Below are 21,922 nucleotides of genomic sequence, written 5' to 3' on the forward strand. Positions count from 1 at the left end.
CATCACGGCGTGGCCACATTCGCTATCGACTCTCAGGTATAAATTTCTCTACAAACGTCCGTCCCAGTAAGCTAGATTCTTGGCATTGGCCATTCTCGGTAATGTCCGTCCTCGGTAATGTCCATTCTCGGTATTGTCCGTTCTCGGTAACGTCCATCTCGGTAATAGCATTCTCGTTAATAGTACGGAACCCAATTGATCTGCCTTCGCTCAGAAAATCATAGGCTAAATTAGGTTAAGTTATCAATCATGTTGCAAATTTTATGGTTTTGCGGACAGGCAGATATAACCGCTGAATTGAGCCGAAACGCCGGATAATCTAATTTGCGAAATGCTTCTATGCTATAATTCCAATCTAATTTTTGTTATTCCTGAAAATGACACAGGAGAACTGTATTGTGCGATGCAACGAGTCAAGCTTGGTGTAGCTCTAACTCTAATCGACTTTTTTGAAAGTGTCATCGGAGGACGCCTAGCTGTTCCCTTCTTTGAGAATTTGTCCGTTTTTTAGAATTCTGGTTAATGTACGTGGAGATTGGACTGAGATATGGGAAATCAGCGGCCAAGTAACGCTCCGACGGGTATTTCGGGTCTGGAGCCAGAAAAACGACATTTTTTTGGTCAACCAACGCAAAATCTCATAGCAAGCCGGTAATTCGGGATTTGAGCTGGAAAATTTACCTTTGTTTAGTCGCCCCACCATATAGTCGGGAAAAATTTACGATTTTTTCAAGGATTTTACTCCAAGAGCTTCTTGGAGGTACAGAACTTCAATATACAATTGAATAGTATATTCATATTGCAATGAATACACTATTCGATTTTACTCCGGTATTGCAAACCTGAAAATTTTGAAAAAGTGTCCTCTATTCAGATTACCAAAATATGGTAATCGCACGGCGTTTGTGTTCGGAGTAGGAAATTTAGAAAGGGCATGGGCACTTGTAGCCCAGACGATTTCACTGACAACACATCCTTGCAAGCTCCGTGAACTGACAAGATAACAAATCTTCGAAGCTGCGCAAGTAAACCACCTTAACAGCAAAGACACAAAATTGAACCACGATTCATTTGATGTTTATTTGTCGCACAGTGAATCAGGTCTGCGATCGGCAATGTCTCGACCGCCGATGGCAACAACATTCGTAAGACACGTTACGACGGCTCCGACAAGCCGAAGTAAGACAGTGACAAAAAAAAGAAACCGCGAATGAGCAAATGAAACAGGCGAAAGAACAAATAAACGCAATGAAGACCCGTCTCGACTACAGTTCGAGTTACGGGATTCCGTAAACGCTGCACCCTCTCCACCGTAAAATATAAGAAATGGCAAAATGATAAAATAATGGCAATCGAGCGATTCGAGGTCTTGGCGCAGCGGACGGCCGATGCATCTACGAAAAGATGTCATCCTCCTTTTTGTGACGTACGCTTAGCATAGATTTAGCATTAAAGAAAGAAATGGATTCGATCATTTCGGCCAAATTTGGACACGAAATTACACGTAACTTTCCGTTTTCAAGCGACTTTTTGATCTAATTTCAACCGTTACCGGATTCGATCCCGGATACATTAATTTTTTTTATTTTACAAATATTGCTGCATCAATATTGCATTCAAAACTCGGAAATATATATATTTTACTGAATGTAGTCGCGGTGGAATCAAAGTAACTTGCCCAATTTTATCTATTTTCGAAATGCATTTTCAAATTGATCAGAAAATCGAGATTTAGTAAAATCTCCGTATCTTGCCAATGTTCATGTTTGTCACGTTGTTTCAAAGTTAATCGTGGCCGACATAGGGCCGAAAAAAAAATCGAGTTCTATGAATGCACTGCACACTTGCACAGCGACTATATCAGCGTGAATTTTGATATAAGACGCTTAATGACAATGGGATGTCAAATTCGGCGCTTGGCGGCCCGTAATCACAACACTAACCTAATTAGTACATGCATACCAAGCGTCGTATATCACAATTCACGTTCACATTCCGTGAAATGTTAATTATCGAATTTAATGGACTTGGCTTGTTTTAGCATTGAACCGCTACCATGTCGTCTTTAATAGCAAACAATACTGCATCGTTCAGGTGTTATTAATGACTATAGATGACAGGGGACAACAGACGCTTACTGCTCGCAGTTCTCAGCCTTGAGCAGGATATTATTGGCTCCAGATCGGGCCAGAACACAAGGTTAGATTCATGACGCGAAAAACCATCACCATAAATACACCTGCTCTTAGATCATGACAAAAAAGCGCATATCTAGGGCCCGACCGATTATCGCTTCGTCGATGTCACACGTTGTAAGAAATATCTATATAGGCAGTCAGAGGGAACGAAAATATCAGCAATTTTCGCGTCGTCACAACACGCAGTTAGGGTGCCAGAGAACATAATAATTTGCGACTGCTATACAGGGAATATTGATCTATTGCTTACACCTTACAGGTGCCAAGGCGCAGACTCCTAGTTAATTTCAAGCCCGAGCATACCAGTGGTCTTAAAGCAGGGTTGTTGAATTTCCGACCGTAACTACTGTTTTTTCATATCCAAAACTTCGCTTCTACAAGTGATAATGGAGCCAAATTGCTTGTACACGGGGTTGACAGTAAAATGCGATATTTGTTTATAAAACATAAACTTTTCGACTCCAATAGCTTTGCTTCTGCAGGTTGGAATTAGTACAAATTTGGTGTGCGGCATTCTTTTATCCCAGCTATTCAATCAAATAGCCAGTAGAATTTGAAGAAAAACGTTATTTTTGAACATGCCTATTGTAAAGCCGTGCAGATAAATGCCGAGAAGTTTTGGAAACGCGCCTTAAGCTGTAGAGTAGACGCCATATCTTTTGAACATCGGCTGAATATATCGGCGAAGGTGCTAGTAGTAAGTGTTATCAATATCTACACCAAAAACTGATATCGGTCGAAGCTCTAGTCATATCGAAAAAGCATCGAAGCGTAAAAGTCACGTCCAGCGCTCGAATTCGGAAACGAAAACATACGAGATGAAATTGCGTCACACAAGAAAAGATAAAAACGCGACAAAATGCGGATTTCGTCTAATAAATAATAAAGGCAGCTGCTTCCCAGTCTACAAACAGTCTGTTTTTTCTCGATAGTATACCAAGACAGCCGATGCTATTGAGGCGGTTGCCAGATTAGCTTGACATATCCCGGGTCGCCTTCGATGGGGGTGGCGCAAAAGGGGCAGGCGGCGTTGAAAGCCTGGGTCCCGTGCGGTAACGGGGTGCACGCCCAGAATCTGCAGAGAAAACAGCGTGTGAACAGAGTTTCTAGGAGGCACAGAACTTCAATACACGGTTGAATAACATATTCATATTGACATAAACCAGTATATCGTCAGCAACCAGTAGAGAATTGAAGTGAATATTGCTGATCAACAATCGTATCAATGTTGACACAATGTTCTTTCCAATTCACTACTAGTCGCTGACGAATACCCCTGAAGTAACAAGCAACAGCCGAAAATAGTCGGGTGTATTTCAATATAAATACACCACTCAATCGACCCTCAAACCATACACTAACAACAGACACCGACTGCTCGCGCCTACCAGTGAATTAATCAGGTTGAATTCGGCATTATTATTATTATTATTACGAGAGCGATGTATCAATAGTTCATTAATAAATTCAAAGGCTTAGAATATTTAATTGAATACGAGTGTGAATTCTCTGATATACTGCACTCGGCATGTTTAATTTAACAATTGGCGCGCTCTTACCCCGATTGTAACCGAAATACATTAATAAATTACCAAGTACAGCACATCACACTTAATTGCATTGTGATTATCGTGGGCCACGCGGAACGCCCACAATTTCATTGGGCCTTTATCGGAGTATTGTCTGTCCATATTGATTAGTATTCTTTGAAGGGTCGCGCATTTCAACATTAGTCCAAATATAATGAAACGATGTCGTACGTAGCGAGGCTAGCTATAGGACATTACTGACAATGGCAATAATCGTCGACTGATCAGCTTTGAAATAATCAATCAAAAAAGCGTGTGCTGTCTTAATTAAAACGCCTGCGTATAGAAGGCATAGTCGTCAAAACTAGGGTATACCAGACGCATACAATGTAAATGTAATTATCCTAAGTATGCAGCGTATTCACTATATCGTTGGGCATATATCAAGCGGCCGCCAACAGCCGAATTCACAGGCAACCATCAGAACAACCTTGCCGGCCAATTACGCGGCTTGACAAAACACGAGCGCTATCTATTTCACCTAACGTACTGATGCTTATCAGCGCAAACGTCAGCCTCGCCGGTCAGCGATGTTCCCGTGTGAACTGTACAAGCGTACACGGTTCGGCGCCCGCAAAACAAATTCCGCCAGCCAGCCGGCCATAGGCGCATTTTCGAGCGCAAATTGACAGGATGGCGCTGTAGCGAAACACGGATATCCTACACCAAACTTTCGAAGGAATTGGATTAGAGAAAGACGCCGAGCACGACTCAAAAGTATAAACTCTTTAGGTACATAATTCGATATACAACTGGATAACATATTCATATTGCAATGAACCCTTAGTAGAGTTTTCAAAAGAACTTTGCACATCAACAGTCGTATCACCAAATATCGCGTCACAGGCATAAAAATAATCGACGGTGACGACATAGTTAGTGATACGACCGTTGATATTTAAAGTTCTTTATCGCAGTATGAATATATTATTCAATTGCATATTGAAGTTCTGTGCCTCCAAGAATATCTTCAGTGAAAATAAGCGTTTGGCGATTCAAAAGAAACGCGTTTATCAACCTGCAACTTGAACAAAAGCTAATTGATGTTGAAAAGAGATCAATACTATTCACACAATGCCGTTGAAACGATACTGCAAATGTAAGTATTAAACACGCGCGTACTTTGCCGTAACTTCCGAGCAAACATGTCCGCAAGGCACCAGACAATGGGTCGGAGGTCCGTGGTCGTAATAGAATGCGGGCTCGTTACCCATCCACAAAGGTACGTATTTGCCGACCTGCGGAGAAAAACCAAGAATACCGAATTAAAACGAATGTATTCGCGCGACTCATCATCGTCAGGGTAGGGCAAAATTCGATCCTGAATCTATGGTATATTACAAAGATCTTTCCAATTCTCTACTAGCTGCTGACAATTACCCCGAAAATATCAAGGTATACTTCAATATGAATGTACTATTCAATTGTATGTCGAAGTTTTGCACCTTAAGAAGCTCTTCCCATAACATCATAACAGTATGAATGACGTTGGAAGTTAAAATATGCACCTTTTATGTGAGCACAAAGAATACGACGCCAGTTTTACATCGTATTAATGGCAATTTGGTATCATTTCGTTGGACTTTACGACAATACTGCGGGGGTTGAGATATGACCATTTCCAAACGTGCGTGGTGGAGTTGTTCAAAAAAATTTTTTCTCCAGATTCCGGGGATTCACTGATTACATTGTTAGGTTGCCTAAAAAAGCGCTGCACACCAAATTTGGCTCAATTCCAATCAGTAGAAGCCGCCGCATAGCCTATTGAGGTATTTGAATTTATTATAAAGATAAAAAAAAAAAAAATTTCAAATTTTACTGTCAACGCCATGTAATTGTCGAGTTGCCTGCAAAAACAACGCAAAACAAATTTGACGCAATTACAATCCGTAGACGCGAATTTATTTGAGTTTTTCATTCATAATTCTAGGTTTTCCCACCGTCGAGGCTATTTTTGCATATCCAAAAGTTGCAGCTCCAATAACTTCGCTTCTACTGGTCGGAAGTGAGCAAAAATTGGTAAGCATCGTTCTTTTAGGCAAATTAACAATTATATGGGGTTGACGGTACTCAAATCCCTTGTGCCCATCCCTAGTCGTCATTCGAGTCCTTACCGTGCGGCATAGCGGGCACATTCTTTCCTCGCCCCGACGGCCCCAATCGATTCTGCCGTGGACGTGCCCGCACGCTAAATACACCCAGGGCTGTTTGTCGTTTTGCTGCTGGGTCTCTCCGCGCCGGGGAAAAGCCAGTGTAGTCAATCCGACTGGACATTGAGGTCGGTCGCCATTCAAATCTTCGATTAATCGATCGATGTGGCGTTGCGTCTGGAATAAATCAGGAGGATATGCTTACACAAGTCAAAAAAGCAGATCTCACTGAATAAATGAATGATATATACATATCGAAATGAACGCTGTGATAATCATCAATTACTAGTAGAGAATCGATAAGAACATCGTGTATTCATATATCATATCACCAGATAGGATGTTACCGGCATAAAAGTTAAGAGTAATTGATACGAACAGACTGCTGAAGCCATCAAGCTTCGAATTAATTTGATATTTGGTAATGTGTAAGCTACGGAATGTGGGTCTCTACAAAATCAATATTGAATATTTACGCAATTAGTGTAAACAAATGTAGACAGCAAGGGCATACCACGTTACTAAAACCGTTATTCAGATGATCATCTTCAACCTAGAAGCCCGTTACTTTGTTACAAAGTAGAGAGCTCAAGCCTGTTATTAGCATCTTTGATTAGCAACAAGCGGGGGAAACTATCATCAAACGGATTTGCTCAAACACAAAAAGACCGCCAATGACACATAATTTCGAGTTGTAAAACGAGAGAAACAGCAAAGCTTGCAAACGTTCCCATCGTAATTATGTTCCCGCTTGAAGAGCTTTTTCCTACCTTGCTAAAAAAACACGGTCATCGAAGTTGATGACTATGGTTACAGGGTTGGTAGCACAAAGAACAATCCTCATGGTATTGCTGAACAGTGAAGTCAGAATTTATGCCTAGGATTACAGAGTTCAATGATCAGTGCAATGGGCTATGTTTGAACGAGCATTTACAATACAAAGTATTGCAATATGCATCTCATTAACGAGTCATCTATATAATCATCTTCTTTAACATTGGAAGAGCTTCCTGGAGGCATAGAACTTCAACACCAATGAACAATTGAATAATATATTTGTATTCAAATTGACCGACAAGATAGCGTAATTGTTAAATCCAGCTTCTTGATTGGTAGGTCGTGGGTTCAATCCCCGGTCGGGTCAGACCAAAGACCTGATTAGTAACACTGGTATCCATGACTTCCCTGCTTGGCGCCCATGCATTACTGGGATAGCATGGAGGGGTGGTGCAAGACTTAAAAAGCCATAAAAGGCTATATCTGCACCTTCCTTGTCCAGCAGCATATGCACATCATGCACACATGGTATGCATATGCACTGATCGTGTGTATATGTATCATGAGACGGTATATGTGCCGCAAAAACATCAAGGACAGAAATAAACTACATTCTTTCCTTTTTTTCCTTTCAAATAAATCCCAATATTTCTGGCTGACACTTGTTAGGATCACCGTCAGCAATACAATGTTATTTCCAATTCTCTACCAGTTGCTGACGATTACCCCTGACTAGTGTCAGCCGAAAAGATTCGGGTTTATTTCAATATGAATATATTACGCAATTCTTTGACATTTGTTAACAACTTTCGCCCAAACATCTAGGTCTGAAGACGAAAAGCTTTTTAGCCCAGAAACAAACACTGTATACTGATTGCATCAATGCTACAATCACAATTAGTGTGTGTGATATTTGGATATGATATCAAAAACAATTATTTTGTGCACAATGTAACACAACACAAGGATGTATTATCATATTGGTACACGGGAGTAATTTTCATGTTAGGCATCGAAATTCCAGACGAAAGTAAAGTGCTTGTTGTTGATACGCTGAACCCACCCTAAACTCAAGGGCAAACATGTAACCTGGAAAATTCCGTGACGAAACAGACTTCGCCAACTTATATTAGAATTGGGATAGTACACAGACCACTTGAGTGATTGTATACTATCAATGGTCAAGTTACTGAACCTTGCAAGTAATATTTACGAGGAACACAACACACCATTGCAAACTGCATATTACACTGATAGTACAGCGTGCTACTATGCGCGGTATATTTATCTACTGATCAGAAACATTTACAACATAATATCCGTCACCGAGCAAACACGCCATGAAATACTTAAACAAAACTTACTGGCATCCGTTGCATTCTGGCCGCAGAACGCCATAATAGCGTTGCGCCGCACAAGTCTATCAACGTTCCGTCTACCAGCACGTTGTCTTCACCTTGCATCTGAGTAAAGATGTGTATTTGAATTAGTTTGACGTCAGAATGCGTGTAACAAAATTTGTCACATTGTCAATGCTTTTAAAGCACTCGAATAAAGTGACTATATCTGCAATTATTCAGTGATAGACAAATATAACAAAATCAAACAAGCCCAGGCCATATAAAATATTATCGGCAGTAAATGATGGTTTGGCGTAGCAAATATTCGGCAATTTGACCTATATACACTATACAGCCACCGGCAAGAGAGGCAACATCAGAAAATAAGCGGTGTTACAACAAAAATATCTACATTTGATTACAACTTCATGAAAGTTGGTTGGATCGAGATTGTTATATCATTAGATGTCGGAATATCCCATTCATCTTTGTGCTCTAGACAAGGAGTGTGCAGCCTTTTTGATAAGTGGTCCAGATATAAATAACGCAATGAAATCATGTGTAGATTGACTTTTTAGTAGTTGTAACACCCACCATCTCATTAAAGAACTGGTAGAGTGTTATCAGACATGAAAACAATTTCAGTGTTGTTTGAATGAATCTTGTCAACCATATTTGAGTGCAAACTCAGCATACGCATATTATTGTGATTTTGGTGTTTTCGAGTCCTTATCTCGCCCCACTCAACCTTGGCGCAAATGTTTTGAACTAGGTTAAATTTAAAGCCCATCTCACGCTCCATGCAAAATTGGCACTTCTCTGCAGACCGCACAGTTTTACTCTGCAGGCCACACATTGTACACCCCTGAGGCTCTTGACCACAATTGTGCAACACTTCTCCACTGCTGTCAAAATTCCCACACGTAAGAATCCAACCATTGATATTTGTTTTATGTTACCTGATGATTCATTTTCACAGTTACATTTTGTTACCAACGAATCATTTCATCTTACCAAGGGAAAAATTCTCAAATGCATCAGAATAAAATTATTTTCATGTATGAATGAGTCATTTCAGGAAGTGTGAACTATTATTATGAATAAAAAACACTTTGAAAACAAGTTGCAACACAGGATTTTTCGTATTTTTAAAATTACTGTCCAACAACAATCATAAATTTGATCAAACACCTCGTGACATCTGATAAACAATAGCGTCACTAGCTATCTCATACGCTTTATGTTTAGAAATTTCCACATATCACACATTTAAAGAGCTTCTTGAAGTTACAGAACTGCAATATACAATTGTATATTATATCCATATTGAAATGAACCCGAATATCTTCGGCTGACACTCGTCAGGGGAAATCCTCAGCAACTAATTATTATTAGGATGCTCTACTAATGGCTGGCGGTTACCCCTGATGAGCGTCAGCCAAAAATATTCAGGTTTATTTCAACATGAATAAATATTCAATCACACATATTTCCTCTACTGCCTTTACTCGTGGATTGAATACCAAGTTGTGGACGAATACTGTTATATTTTAATGATGTGTGCGTGTTTGAGAATTCATGCTCTAGTAGTGTGACACATTAAACTTGCAATAAAAATTGTTTGAACCTTTTTATGACGAGTTCCCTCAAAGTTATGATGTTTGTAACACATGAACTGGCAACTAACGCAGGACGATATCTATTATGAACGCTGGAATGTAAACGGATAATCTGCATTGTCAGATCAGTTCAGGAGAGGTTAAGATGATATTTTGATTTGATTGCATGCGCTGATATGAAACAGATTTATTACCAGCCAAATTAAACACAGCCAACGAGGTATGCTATTTGACACCGCAAGACTTCTGAATGCTTTGAAGTTCCAGTTTCGCACAAATGCAGTCAAGATGAGTTTGAAATTTACATGACATAAGAGCTTCTTGGGGTTACAGAACTTGAATATACTATTGAAGAGTATCATCATCGTATTTAGCGATACGATTGTTGATATACAATGTTCTCTCCAATTCTCTACTAGTTGCTGACGATTATCCTTAACGACTGTCAGCCGAAAACATTCGGGTTCATTTCAATATGAATACACGTTCCAACATTACATAAGCATATCTCAACTTGGATTATGTTTATCAGGAAAGTGTCACCAGTGTTTGTCTTGTTAGAGTCCACACTACTGAACAGGGGTCGTGCGGACAATCAGTTCGCCTTGAAAACTCAGAGGTTCGCATTTGCAAAGAAATCTTGACAGGTTCCACCATATGAACTTTTTTTTGTAAAACGTCAGTATTTTAAATTAATCTTTAAACCAATGACCAAAATTCATACGATTTCAACTGTACCACGAATACAGCAAAGCAAATTCAACACAATATTTAGATGAACCTTGTGACCTTGTGATAATGCCACTTGAAATATCAAACTGTTTCAGCTGTTACTAATAAAATTACTTACTTCACTATTGATACATCACATTAATTTCAATTCTAATCTAATTTCTGGTTTTACTGAAAATACTATAGATAGGGAGAACTGTATATTGCGAAATGAGACAAGCTTGGTGAACAGACATGTTCCATTATCACGCTATAAGATTGAACTCAGATTTGATATCATGTGAACATGATTTGTATTGTATTTCATTTGAGAATTCGGTAATTCTAATTTCAATCTAATTGAGGGAAAATAAGCATCTATATTTGTAATTATAAATTTGGAAAAACTATGCAGCTGCAATGTTAATTCTAATCTAAAAGCCGAACATATTCTTCTGGTCAAACTCTGCCTGTAGGCCTATTTTATTCATGTATGTGTCTGATGAAACCGAAATGGTATATTGGTTTGGAAGTAGCCTTGAGAGTTGTGAGGTCGCATGACTTCAAAAGTTGGTGTTCATCATAAACTCAAGAGTGACAATAGCCCAATTTATCTAAATATTATAAATCTTAACCAGAGAGCCCAGAGATCCTTGAGAGTTGTGAGGTTATATGACTTCAAAAGTTGGTGTTCATCATAAACTCAAGAGTGACAATAGACCAATTTATCTAAATATTATAAATCTTAACCAGAGAGCCCAGAGAGGCGTCAAATCTTCCTTCTTACATAGAATGACATGAAATTTGTGATGCTGCAGGATATAAACATATTCAGTGACTCACAAAACAGCGAGGCATGAAATCATAAGGCATTAGCAGTGAACTCGGGCTTTATATGGAAAACAGTTACGAGGCAAATTCCAGAACGAAAACTAGGTATCTGAAGACCAAAACATAGCTCGGAGTCAGAACTTGAGACCGAATTCCGTCATGACGACACTTCCAACTTGAGAACGTCGAAAACAGCCCGGCAAGCAAAACGGAAACGAGTACAGGCCATTAAAAAAGAGTAGAATTACCCAGGAACGGCAAATAGCATATTGGCCAATAATCGAAGAATCTAACAGAGACATCAACACAATTTGCCGTGCATGTCCACTACTAGGGTTGTCCAAAAATAACTCTATTCGACAAAATCATTCGGATGGCTAAAATATGCTGCAGTTAGAAAAGTTAGTAAGAAAATTTCAAATTTATTACAAAAGTAAAATTTTTATTTTCAAATTTTACCGGCAACCTCAAGAAATTGCTCAGTTGTGTAAAAAAAACGATGCATAGCAAATTTGACTCAATTCCAACCGGTAGAAGCTGAGTAATTGGTGTTCAAAACTTATGATTTGAAATAATAGTATTTAGGTAGTTCGTTTTGACTCCTTATTTTATCCCAATCTTGTGGGTGTTTTGAAATGACGAAATAATAAAAAAAAACTCTACGGAACGCAAAAATTGATAACTCACAGGAGAACCGGGTTTCTGCGCGGACCGCGTTTCTCGAAGTCGATACATTCCTCCGTTAACCGAGACCTCGTTCCATCCGGCCGGATCAGGAATACCATTATCGGACACTCTTTTAGGCTTCATCAGTAATATTCCGTTCGTCGTGAGCCCATCCATTGCACCGTTGGATTTCCATTTGGGAGCTTTCTCCTATTAACGGGCAATGGAATAATCCTGAGGTCACGCAAGCCACACATCAACGATACATAATCCTGATGCAGGCTAATTACGTAGGCTACTCATCAAGCAAGTAGCTTATTTTTCTACTGCAATTAGCAACCTTGGCTTATAGGATTGGCTAAATGACTAAACCAAACCTTGATTCTGTTGTGAGAAACGCATATAGCATATTCCTATACTATAAGTCTCATGTCCAAACCAAAATTTTAGCAGTAATGTAATGGAAGGTTAACAAAAAAATGAATTACATCATTGCCGACGTGGTTCTAAAACTGCTGATAAAATGTAAAGCCTTAAAACAGCCATCTTCACAAGTAAAATAGCACTCAGAGCTCAACAGAATGTGTCAATTACGGGCTAAAAGCACACAACTTTGGTCAGTGACCTACGCAATCCAATCCAGTAGAACAAGTACTATATTGTATGTAATCTTTTTGTATTTGCGTAATGCCTCTTGGGGACAAGAAATGATTGATGTAATCTGGTCAGTGTCAAGTCAAAAATTGAGTAACGCACAGGCTCGGAAATTCACTTATACACATATAACACATGAAGGTAACGTCATGAATAATGCAACGCTTCGAAGTTGATCAATCAAATGTTCTATCCTTACCCCCAATATAATATTCGTGGACGTGTCGAAGCCTGCTGCATATATTCTCGCCGTGTAGGGTGGTTCGCGGTCACACAATATTCGACATGAAAACCTTCAAAGATAATTAAACAGTTGAATATATCCTTTTTGTAAGATCATATTTGTCGAAAGGCGCCGTACCAGCGATGAAAAGATGTAACTATTTAATCTCAAGACGGCCCCACACCGTGTCGTCTATTATGACACTGAAATTGCATATTTGAGTAAGAATTCAAATGAAAAAGGGTGTGTGGTTCAATCTATCAAGACGAAATCCGTTTAAAAAGGTGCATGTGACAAAGTGCAAGAAGGAATACAAAAGAATATTTGGAATGTGGACCATTTATTAGCACACATAAGGTTGATTTTAAGCAGACCTATTTGTGTAAAATTATATCAACACGGCGACCAACATTGCCTTTTCCGGTATTTATTTGCATCTGATAGCGAGTATTTGTGCAGACTACCCAAGATCCTGAAGATAATTATAAATTTACGCTCTGTTACAACAAACATTCGAGAGACCATGGGAAGCGCTATTTTTTACAATAAATTGAATACATTAACCACTATCAATACAGTGGAGGAAAAAGACAATATGGCCAACACCAAAAAGTTTGAATTATTTTTGCTTATTGGCCCCACAGAAAATGACAAATTTTCAAATTACAAAAATAAAAGTATTTGTATTTAGACAACAAACGACGCTTTGCTACTATTACCGATTGTAAAACTGAACAAGAAATTAGTAATATATCAAGCATTATTCTATAACAGTTATAGGTATGGGAAGCCTACTATGTAACACTACTATAACAGGCTGTCAAAGCTGACATATTTAGGACATACATCAGCCTAGCTTGTTTTTGACTTGCAAAGTATCCTTTTACCTACTAAACGACACTTGAAAACAAACTCAAAAGCCACAAATTAGCATACCTGCAAACGCTATCTTCATAATGACAAATCATTCGTGATAAAAGGGTGTCATAAATAACTGCACAAGACAGGCACGGCAGAATGCGCGAAGCATTAATACAACAAAACCGCCAAAGCAAGCAACATTATCGACGCTGGGTCAAGACGATTGATATTAGCAGTAGATAAATGACACTCCACAAGACTGCAATCACGGTTATCATGCCACGAAGTTTACCGACATTGCCGACTAGATTTGCACGCATGATAATTAATCTGTAGTCACATATTTACAGGACGTGTTTTCAGCGCTACATTGGTCATTTCAAGCTCTAATTGAAGAGTCATATTTACCTTGATATGGTGCTTTGCTGGTGCTGATGGTTTTGATTGTGATTGGACGGAATAGACGCGCCGGGGAATATATCCATTACCACGAAATCGATAGGATCTTCCGTTGAACGGCCGATCTGATGAAACAATACATAGTTCAAAAACTGATGAATGGGAATCATCCGATGCTGTGTTTGTGTGTGAGATAACACGTGGTGAGGGTTGACGAAAATGAGACTGAATCACACTCGTTTTACCCGTCTGCGCGAGGTCGAATCGTGTACAGACACACGCAGAACGCGATATTCAGACTCGGTGTTCTGTCAAGCCGCAGTTACGTCATTTGCACTAAAACCAAAACCATCCGAGCTAGTTGAAAGTGCTTTTAATGACGACCAACAGCCGCTAGTATTTCCCAAGCGTAGCTCGCAGCTATTTACTACGGTGCGGCGCAGCGATTTTGAAAGACAAGCCAAGCGAGAAGAAATGGCGCGAAAAAGGCGATCGGGCAAGCTCAGACTTGTCCTCTCGCTCGCCGCCTGCCAAATGCCGGCGTATACCGGAAAACAAAATCTGCGGGGCATCACGCATCCATTATCAGCTCACAATGTTATCAACTAGTATTTCTCAGCGTGTCTCAATCCATACTCCATCCAGCGCACATCAACAAGCTATGAAAACCAACGTAACGTCAGGCTTGGATCACTAGATAATTATAGTATATCCAGACAGATTACAGCGGAATGCCGGTGAATTCAACTCGAATTGGTGAAACGTTCCCATGCCCGAATTTTTATCCCAATGTAATTTCTGGTTTTTATAAAAATGCTATACGAGAACCGCATCGCGCGAAACGAGCCAAGCTCGGTGTACAGACCGTTGCAATTCTCGTGCTTCTGTGAACGAACTCTGCTTTGGTGTGAACCGAATTAGATTTTTGTCTTAGCAATTCGGAATTGGTAGTGTTAAATTCTAATATAATTTGGAAATAAACGTAGCTATAAATCTAGTATAAATTAGAAAAGCACCATTGAAATATACCCAAATATTTTCGGCCGACCCTCGTCAGATGTTGTCGTCAGCAACTATAGTAGAGAATTGGAAATAACATTGTACATCAACAATCGTATCACCAACATGGAAAACGTGGTCGGCGTTCTCAGCGTGATATCGTCTCGGGAATTTCAGCGAATAATCGCAAAGGAAACGTGAGGTTTATTCCGGGCGACCGCTGGAATTCACGCCGCGATAGCGGACAAAGAATATCCCATCACCAAATATGTGCGGAATTACGTTATCGATTACGACAACGTCTGGTAAAAGCGATCGATTTGAGCCTGGCCGAATCTCGACACGACGCAGACTAGGTGGTGTGCGGACATTACCTCAAAAACCCATTATTGATAAGTATTGAACCGCGCGGTATGTGACCCGAGGCTAAAAGTCCAGAGATACACGCCGCCCGATTACGTAGCCGGCTGATATTCAAATTGCCCGGACGAATAATGTGGGGAAGTCCTTAGAAACTATCGGTATTCAACGTATTCCGCGCGGTAAACATAACATGGCACGATTGACATACATTAATCGAAACTAGGGTCCACACAAAGCAACTAACTCTACCGTATTTCACTGTGGGAGTTATCCAACCGCATAATAAATAGCGTTAGGCCTCGTTATACTACTTTTACAGCCTAGAAACGGTCTGTTGATAGACGTAACACCGTTTGACTCAGGCGGAAGGGCAGCCTTTCGCTAACTTTTTCCCGAATTCCTGTGCAAATAAGCGAGACGCAATAACTAAAATTCTGTAGACGAGACGAGACTTGCCATCTTGGGAGGGCAAGAAGGTGCATATCAACGGTTTTATTTCAACTCTTCGATATAAAAGATGAGTAATAATAATAATATTTCTACAGTGTACACATAGATCGTAACGCACCGCAGTTTAGACAGAATGATTGCTGGCAGCACAGCAGTGCAGAATCACGTACAGGCAAATTCGGAAACTCACTTGGAACATATCAGTACTTGAACTGGGTTCGTAAGTCACACAAATGACATTCCTGGTGAGCGTGTAGAATACACTATGATGCTCTTTGCTGGAATAGATCTGAAAACAAAATTCCATCCAGTGTCACTGGAGCAGAAATCTTTTCCACGTACGTTCCGGATAGAAGGGTATCTACGCTACGATATACCCACAGAATCTGAAGGGTGTACTTCTATAAAATTCTCATCTTCATTCAAAATTCATTGCGTTCGCTAGGTCCGTATCTCACTGGGTATTTACTGTCACGGTCATCTCGTTCAGTACGTCTGCCTATGTAATTCAGAAGTGCATAAGACATGGAACTGGATTTCATGCACAGTTAAATATTGCGGTAAATGGTTACAAATGCAATGATAACCTAATAGGTTACACAAAACCGCATCAAAATGAGAATATCCAATCAAGTGTTCAGACTCATGAACAGTCATGTGGAAACAACATATATCCCGAATTCAAAACAATATTTGTTGAGTATGAGTATGTTCACGAGATATTCAGCATCCTCAATTAATTTGTGCTCACAAGTATCTTTATTGAGCATTTCTTTATTCATAAGATAATACGGCACCTTTTCTAAAAATCGTGATTTTGAAGAGCTTCTTGGAGGTACAGAACTTCAATATACGGTACCATTGAATAAGGTATTCTATATTCATATTGCAATAAACTTGAATATTTTCGACTGACGCTCGTCAGTAACTAGTGGAGAATTGGAAAGAAGATTGTATACAGTATCAACAATCGTATCACCAAATATGACGTCACCGGCATGCACTTTCGAATAATAATATTTCCGATTCTCAACTAGTTGCTGAAGATTACCCCTGACCAGTGTCAGCCGAAAATATTCAGGTTTATTTCTATATGAATATTATTCAATCACGATTTTTCATGTCATAAAAAAACAATTAAGTTTCCCACCCAAACTCATTAACTCAATTCGATTAATGAATACCGTAAACCGGGGTAACTTTGGACTTAAGGGTAACTTTGGACATTAAGCAGTAAAAGATTTAAATGGTTATTGATGGAAAATGGTTGCCGTTGGATGTCCAATTCTTTTTCATGAGGCAAGAGTACCACACGTAGTCTCAATAAAAGATGGATTCATTTCATTACAAGTTAAACTTGACCCAACATTGATAAATTAATGGCGGGGGTCAATTTCATCGAAATTGATGGCCATCAAACTTCTTACAACCAAACATAGATAGCATGTGATTCATAGATTCAAAACTTGGCAGCAGATACCTCTAAGTAGTCTTAATCCATGGCAAAAATCTCAGTAGGCTCACCCTTAGATCAATACAAGAAAATGTGATGTCCAAAGTTGCCCCGTAAAATTTCATCAGAACGGGGCAACTTTGGACAGTGAAAAATGTGATATTGAGAGCTCTGGAAAGTGGCTGCTTCATCTGTGTCAAAGTGTATCGTCAACTATAGTCATTATGACCGGCCTGATGGCTTTTTAAAATGGAATGAGACGGTCAACAAATTAAGAGTTTGCCAAAATATGAAAAATGGGTAGGCAATGAGTTGAGAGATTGTAATCGGGCGTAAGCTACTTCAAAAACTTATCACATACTCCTAAAGATGTGCCTGCTGAATATGGGATATCGTAAATCATGACAAATATATCCATCAGAGGACATAATAAAGGAAATGTGATTCTTCTAAAGAACAGTAACATATTTGAAATCGGCAATAATTCACGGTAACATGCTTAATGTTTGCTGTCGATTGCTGACACTGCCAGTGGGATACCCCTCATCACCATATAGGCCTATATGTTATTAATAAGTCCCAATTGGTGAAGGCATGAGGGGAAATTGAGATAAGGGATGAATAAGGGAGCATTACCCTTCATAAACTACCTAATTTTTTTTTTTTGGGGGGGGGGGTGGATTAGGTAAAAATCATGCAATAGGCCAGACATAAACTATTTTGTTTCAGTTTTAGCCACTGCTCTCATCTACTCTTGCCAAATAAGCCTTATTTACGAGGTTTCATAAACAATAGAGTGTAAAGGCATACAGAAAACTGCATGTCCAAAGTTACCCCACATGCAGGGGTAACTTTGGACACGGATAATTTAAGAAAATAAGGTACTTATTTATGACCATGAAGATTTTGGATTAGGTAATTCTAATCTTTGCTCCATGACCCATGAAAAACACAAAACTGGCCTCCCCTACACCCCAGCATTTCCAAGATACAGAGCGGAATTGTTGAAAATTGTCCAATGTTACCCCGGTTTACGGTACAACAGTATTGTTAGCAAAATGTGGTGACGTAACCACGCATGCGAAAAGGAAATACACATAGTCATTAGACAGTTGCTACTTCCTCAAAATGACACAACGTACTGGATAGTGACCTATCTTGATTTCCGATTGTGTTAGGCTACTCAGCCAAGAGATTGAAACTATATACGAATGCGTGTTTCAGGATTCAACAAACAAATAGGCCTAATGCACATAATTGCATTATCAAGAGACTCTTGGAGATACCGAACTTTCATTGAATAATGCATTCATATTGAAATTGACCAAAATATTTTCAGTTGACACTCGTCAGGGGTGATCGGCAGCAACCAGTAGAGAATTCAAAGGAGCTTTGCATATCCAGTTATCCACAATCATATGGCATTTGAATGCAAGAGGACCAAATATCATTCAAAATCTTGACCACACACATCTAGTTAGAGTAAACAATCACGAGATTGTGGTGGAACATGCACTAGTAATTTTGCAATAGTAGAGAGGAATTATGATTATCGACTCACACAGTCACAGGACATGACACTAATGATACACAGCTCACATGAATAATGTCAGCTTAGAATCTACAACATGCTTTATGACGCCGCTTTGCGATATCGCATAAACCGGGTGAGAAAATCAACTCACATCAGAGTTGGAGGGTTTGTCATAGACTTGATGATTTTTCGAGGGCTTGACGCCATTTGGTTGGAGACGTTTCTTCAACGTAAAGCTGTTTTTTCTCCGTCCCCGGTCGCCGCCTGGCAAACTACCATTTGTTCTGTAACAATGACAGATTACTTCACACAACTAGTTGGACAATTAGAAAATGATCAGTTTTCCAAATTACTATCAGAATTACAGAATTCGCAAAAAATGAATCCCGGATTAGAAGGAGGTACAACAAAAATCAAGTTCAGTTCATACCAAATTTGAGTTCATTTGCATAAGCATGAGAATAGGTACGTATCTGTACACAAAGCTTGGTTCGTTTCGCACTGTACAGTGATCCTGTAGCATTTTCAGAAAACCTCAAATTAGATCAGAAGGAAAATTAGAGCATAAAAACATTCCATAAATTGGCATAAAATGGAATTACCGGCATCTCACTCTCATTAGACAGCTAAAATTATCTAATTATCCAAGTCTTCTGTAGAGATGAAGTATATAGTATTATAAAATTTATGATTCTTTTCGACATGCAATGAAATGGCTTATATGTATAGATATTATATTAGCGATTTTATTGATTATATCAAGAATCAGTGAAGAAAATGGAAACAAGCACACTACGTTGATCATTCCTAAGCTATTTAGAGTCAATAAACGAACGGCTTACCCTAGGACGATCAGCTCTCCATATACCATGGGTTCATCAACCTCCATCGAGGAAACGGTGGCTTCAGCCATGGATTTAGATATGGAGATGAAACAAATCGCCGCGACTTTCAAACAAATATGTCCGCCTCAACGTCTCAATATCTAACCACAAAAATACCGGCAGACGAATTACATTATTACCTGATTTAACAGAATTCTTGATAAGATTCCGCTGAACCCTATTATAACACAAAGCGACCTGAAATCTAAACTTTACATTCAACTACGGCTTTCTTATACGCTGCAGATTAAAACGATACATATATCAAGAGCTTCTTATAGAGGTACAAAACTTCAATACACAATTGAAAAATATCTATTCATATTGAAATAGTTGTAGTAGATAGTTGTCATTTTTATGAGATTCCATCTGATACACACACATACCGATTTACGTATTAATTACGCGAAACATTCGGTGTTAATTTACAGAACTGCATGGTCAAAGATAGCCATATTATGATAGCCTACTCAAGTAGAAGCAATGTCATTAATTTCTACACAAGTAGCCGGCTGTACAGAGAGAGTCCATTGCCAACGATTTTTAACATAGCTACATAACTAGAGCAAGTTGTAAGATTTTCGACAGCTTGACCAGTCGAATAGCCTCTGAAAAATATGCTCCAGCCTTTGGATATACAACCTTAGCATTACGCGATCAATCAAAATCAATATTTACTCGATCATAAGAACAGCGCAGTAGACTTCCGCTTTTGCGTCTGTTATAAGCAGCCCAACAATACTAGCTTACCTTGAATGCGTAGTAAACACAGTAATCTGAAGAAGTTGGGCCACACAGTATGACTTTTACCATCTAACGTAGGAACTCCATTACCATATAATAGTTAGGTAGAGCTACCATTTCGAAATGAGGTCGAGCTCGCTATATTACCTCGCCGCGTCACCGCAGAGAGAGAAGAGAGTATCGATGTTTGTGACTACACTCTCCGCTCTCTCGTATGAGAGTTGTCAGCTGTTATGCGATGCCAACCTTCCACTTGCAATACATTCCCGCATTCTCAACAAGAGGCGCGAACGAAAAAAAGCTCAAAATTGTCTCGCACAGTTTACTACGAACGGAATTGCCTACGAGGCAGCCTCGGATAAAATCGCGAGACGCGGCAGGTTTGGACGTGTCTCCGCCGCTATTCAAACCATCTCCGATGATGAAACCGACCTTAATCACCGCAATTTCGGAATAAAGACGTGAAGAGCTAAACATGAAAACATCTGCCGCCGGGATCTAACGGATATATTGCATCCTGCAGTGAACGCGGGCGTGGTCAATTTCTACCCTTAAACGTGCACTTTATCCAAATCCAGCTCCGAATCAGGGTTGCAGTTGGACAACTAGAAAATCTTGAGCCCTTACAAATTAGAGTAAATTAGATTTACAGCTACACAGTTTAGTTTACAAATTGGATTCGGGTGGCTACACAGTTTTTTTTTTGCCAATTAGATTTGAATTATTGAATTCGCGAAAACTTGGAAATTGAATGAAGCTCAGTTCGTATCATATCATAAGCTCGAAATGTTTGTACAGTAGTCTTGGCTCGTTTTGCACTATGCCGTTCTCCTGCAGCATTTCAGGATAACCACAGAACCATCCTAGCAACATTTCACAAATGATACCGGCATTTCGTTCAGATTAGTCTAGATGTCCGTGCCGAAGTCTGCTGGGACGCGTTTTGTTCCGTTTCACTGGTGGTTGCTTGTAATTAATTTCAATTGCATTATGCATAGTGTCCATTGGACACTGCCCAACTATGGAGACAGCCTATCATATGACCGACACAGTGCCCCTTGAACGAATACCCGTAGCAACCTGTTGGAATATTACTACACCATTTCACGTTCAGTACAACCGCAATAGAACAAACTACTTAGCATCACCGATCTCTCAATGTTTCGCGGCTGTACCTACATCATAGTACTTCTGCTGTTTTAAAGTACCCAGGTAGGTTCCACTTACTTGGCACTAATTACTCATGCAGTTCAGATCTGTAGCCTACTTCAGCAGCAGTTTGCTATGCAGAACTAGGCCATCAACATTAACTATTCTATTTACTTGGAACTAGCTATCTCTACTTCAGATTTTTTAGGCAAAACCGGGACTAACTACAATTATTTTTTCATAATTGCACACATACTTTACCTACTTCCTCAAGTAAAAAGTTACATTGCTTCTACTTCAGTACAACGATGACCAATTTTACCACCCC

The 21,922-nt window shown here is 39.4% G+C and overlaps 1 protein-coding gene across 2 annotated transcripts; it reads right to left on the reverse strand.

Moving 5' to 3' along the window:
• Positions 1-1,055: 1,055 nt before the first annotated feature.
• Positions 1,056-20,833, reverse strand: LOC145442018 (E3 ubiquitin-protein ligase pellino homolog 2-like). Of its 2 annotated transcripts, none has more exons than XM_080319993.1 (11): positions 20,452-20,833; positions 19,660-19,802; positions 18,969-19,101; positions 16,021-16,119; positions 14,028-14,143; positions 12,735-12,828; positions 11,903-12,091; positions 8,079-8,177; positions 5,902-6,114; positions 4,910-5,025; positions 1,056-3,273 (listed from the first exon to the last, which is right to left on the reverse strand). In XM_080319993.1, the coding sequence occupies exons 2-11, from the start codon at positions 19,728-19,730 to the stop codon at positions 3,150-3,152; spliced, it is 1,254 nt and encodes a 417-aa protein (XP_080176119.1). In that variant the 5' UTR covers positions 19,731-19,802; positions 20,452-20,833; the 3' UTR covers positions 1,056-3,149. The 2 variants fall into 2 exon arrangements, with proteins under 2 accessions (XP_080176119.1, XP_080176120.1); XM_080319994.1 differs by lacking the exon at positions 20,452-20,833 and adding an exon at positions 19,420-19,470 and having other exon boundaries at positions 19,660-20,424.
• Between the last annotated feature and the right edge of the window lie 1,089 nt (positions 20,834-21,922).

This window comes from Botryllus schlosseri, chromosome 6, assembly GCF_051294905.1.
Source record: "Botryllus schlosseri isolate E-star chromosome 6, Bs_hap1, whole genome shotgun sequence".
Lineage (NCBI taxonomy): Eukaryota > Metazoa > Chordata > Ascidiacea > Stolidobranchia > Styelidae > Botryllus > Botryllus schlosseri.